Consider the following 1526-nt stretch of genomic DNA (forward strand, 5'->3'; position numbering starts at 1 on the left):
TTAAAGTCTTTATCGATTCTTCAAGCTCCGTTATACTTTGTTCATTGAGTGATCACCAGTGATTGGAGTTCTACTGGTTCTTCAGTGGAATTACTCCTTTGATTAGTAGAAGGGGCTGGATTAGATTGAGAATGAGAAGGTGGCGGTGAGATTGATGAGGCTGAAACTGCAGGACCTTCCTTAGCTTCTTTCTCTGATTCCAGTAGCTAAAAGAATATAAACAAGTGATGTCCAATAAATCTTATCATGATTCAGATATGAAAGTTCTTGCAGAGTATGCATCATTCATGTAGTGTAGTGTATATTTATTTTGCTTTTAAGATCACTTACTTTACCAAGCTTCTCTTCAGCTTTGTAAGCACGGGTCTTGTATCGATTGATCTCTCCCTTCAATTGTTGAATGTTCTTTTGAAGGCTACCAACCATTTCTTGTAGTTCTCTATATCATTAATAATAAATTATTAGTTGCACATAATTATTACTTTGCTATAGGGGCTGCTTGATCATTAGCAGCTATTGTTTGTTCATGCTCAATCTTTAATAGCTCATAGTCGTGTTGGACTGTAGCCAAACTTGTCTCTATCCTTGACATCTCATCTCTTACTTCACTCTGATAGTTTAACTCCTCTTGCCTGAAAATGAAAAGAAGCCATAACAACTTATAAAAAAATTATACAAGCAAAAACCCATTGGTTCCATTGTCACGAAATCCGTGACAAGCAAAAACCCATTGGTTCCATTGTCACAAAATCTGTGACAAGCAAAAACCCATTGGTTCCATTGTCACGAAATCCGTGACAAGCAAAACACCCATTGATTCCATTGTCACGAAATCCGTGACAAGCAAAAACCCATTGGTTCCATTGTCACAAAATCTGTGACTATCAAAAACCAATTGGTTCCATTGTCACAAAATCCGTGACAAGCAAAAACCCAGTGGTTCCATTGTCACGAAATCCGTGACAAGCAAAACACCCAGTGGTTCCATTGTCACTATAAATCAAGAACTTTTTGAGCAACTTCAAAAATTCATAAAAATTCAGATTTGATCGGAATCAGTTCAAACTTTCTACACAACATAAGTACCGTATTTCCTTAAATAAAAGCCCGGGCGTCTATTTCCTAAAATGATACTTGGACCTCCAAAAAATATATAAAAAATAAAAAAACTTTGGCCCAGAGCGGGATTCGAACCCGCAGCCTCAAGCTTTTGACTTTTGGAACTTCAGGCATTGCCCACTAGACTACTGAGTCACTCCTAGGCTGGTGTTGCGTATTTATAGTTTAATTGTATTGCTACCCCGGCGTTTATTCGAATGCGGCTTCTATTTAAGGAAATACGGTACATGTATATGCATTAGAAAAAATTATAAAAATGAAGAATTCTCTTCTAGCCATTTTTGAAAAAATACAACCGTACATGGTCATTGGGATGACAGTAACATTGATATTGATAATTAACCTTATTTCTTCCAGTTGCATGATGTGCTGTGTCTTTGCTGTGTTAAGAAGCTTCCTTGCTTCTT

The 1526-nt window shown here is 37.0% G+C and overlaps 1 protein-coding gene across 1 annotated transcript; it reads right to left on the reverse strand.

Moving 5' to 3' along the window:
* Nucleotides 1-41: 41 nt before the first annotated feature.
* On the reverse strand, nucleotides 42-1519 carry LOC109592656 (E3 ubiquitin-protein ligase BRE1B-like). Its single transcript, XM_020008051.1, has 4 exons — nucleotides 1463-1519; nucleotides 483-632; nucleotides 331-439; nucleotides 42-206 (listed from the first exon to the last, which is right to left on the reverse strand). Exons 1-4 carry the CDS (start codon nucleotides 1480-1482, stop codon nucleotides 42-44), a joined length of 444 nt encoding a protein of 147 aa, XP_019863610.1. The 5' UTR covers nucleotides 1483-1519.
* Between the last annotated feature and the right edge of the window lie 7 nt (nucleotides 1520-1526).

This window comes from Amphimedon queenslandica, unplaced genomic scaffold (genome assembly GCF_000090795.2).
Source record: "Amphimedon queenslandica unplaced genomic scaffold, v1.1 AMPQUscaffold_4421_Cont23600, whole genome shotgun sequence".
NCBI classification, from domain to species: domain Eukaryota; kingdom Metazoa; phylum Porifera; class Demospongiae; order Haplosclerida; family Niphatidae; genus Amphimedon; species Amphimedon queenslandica.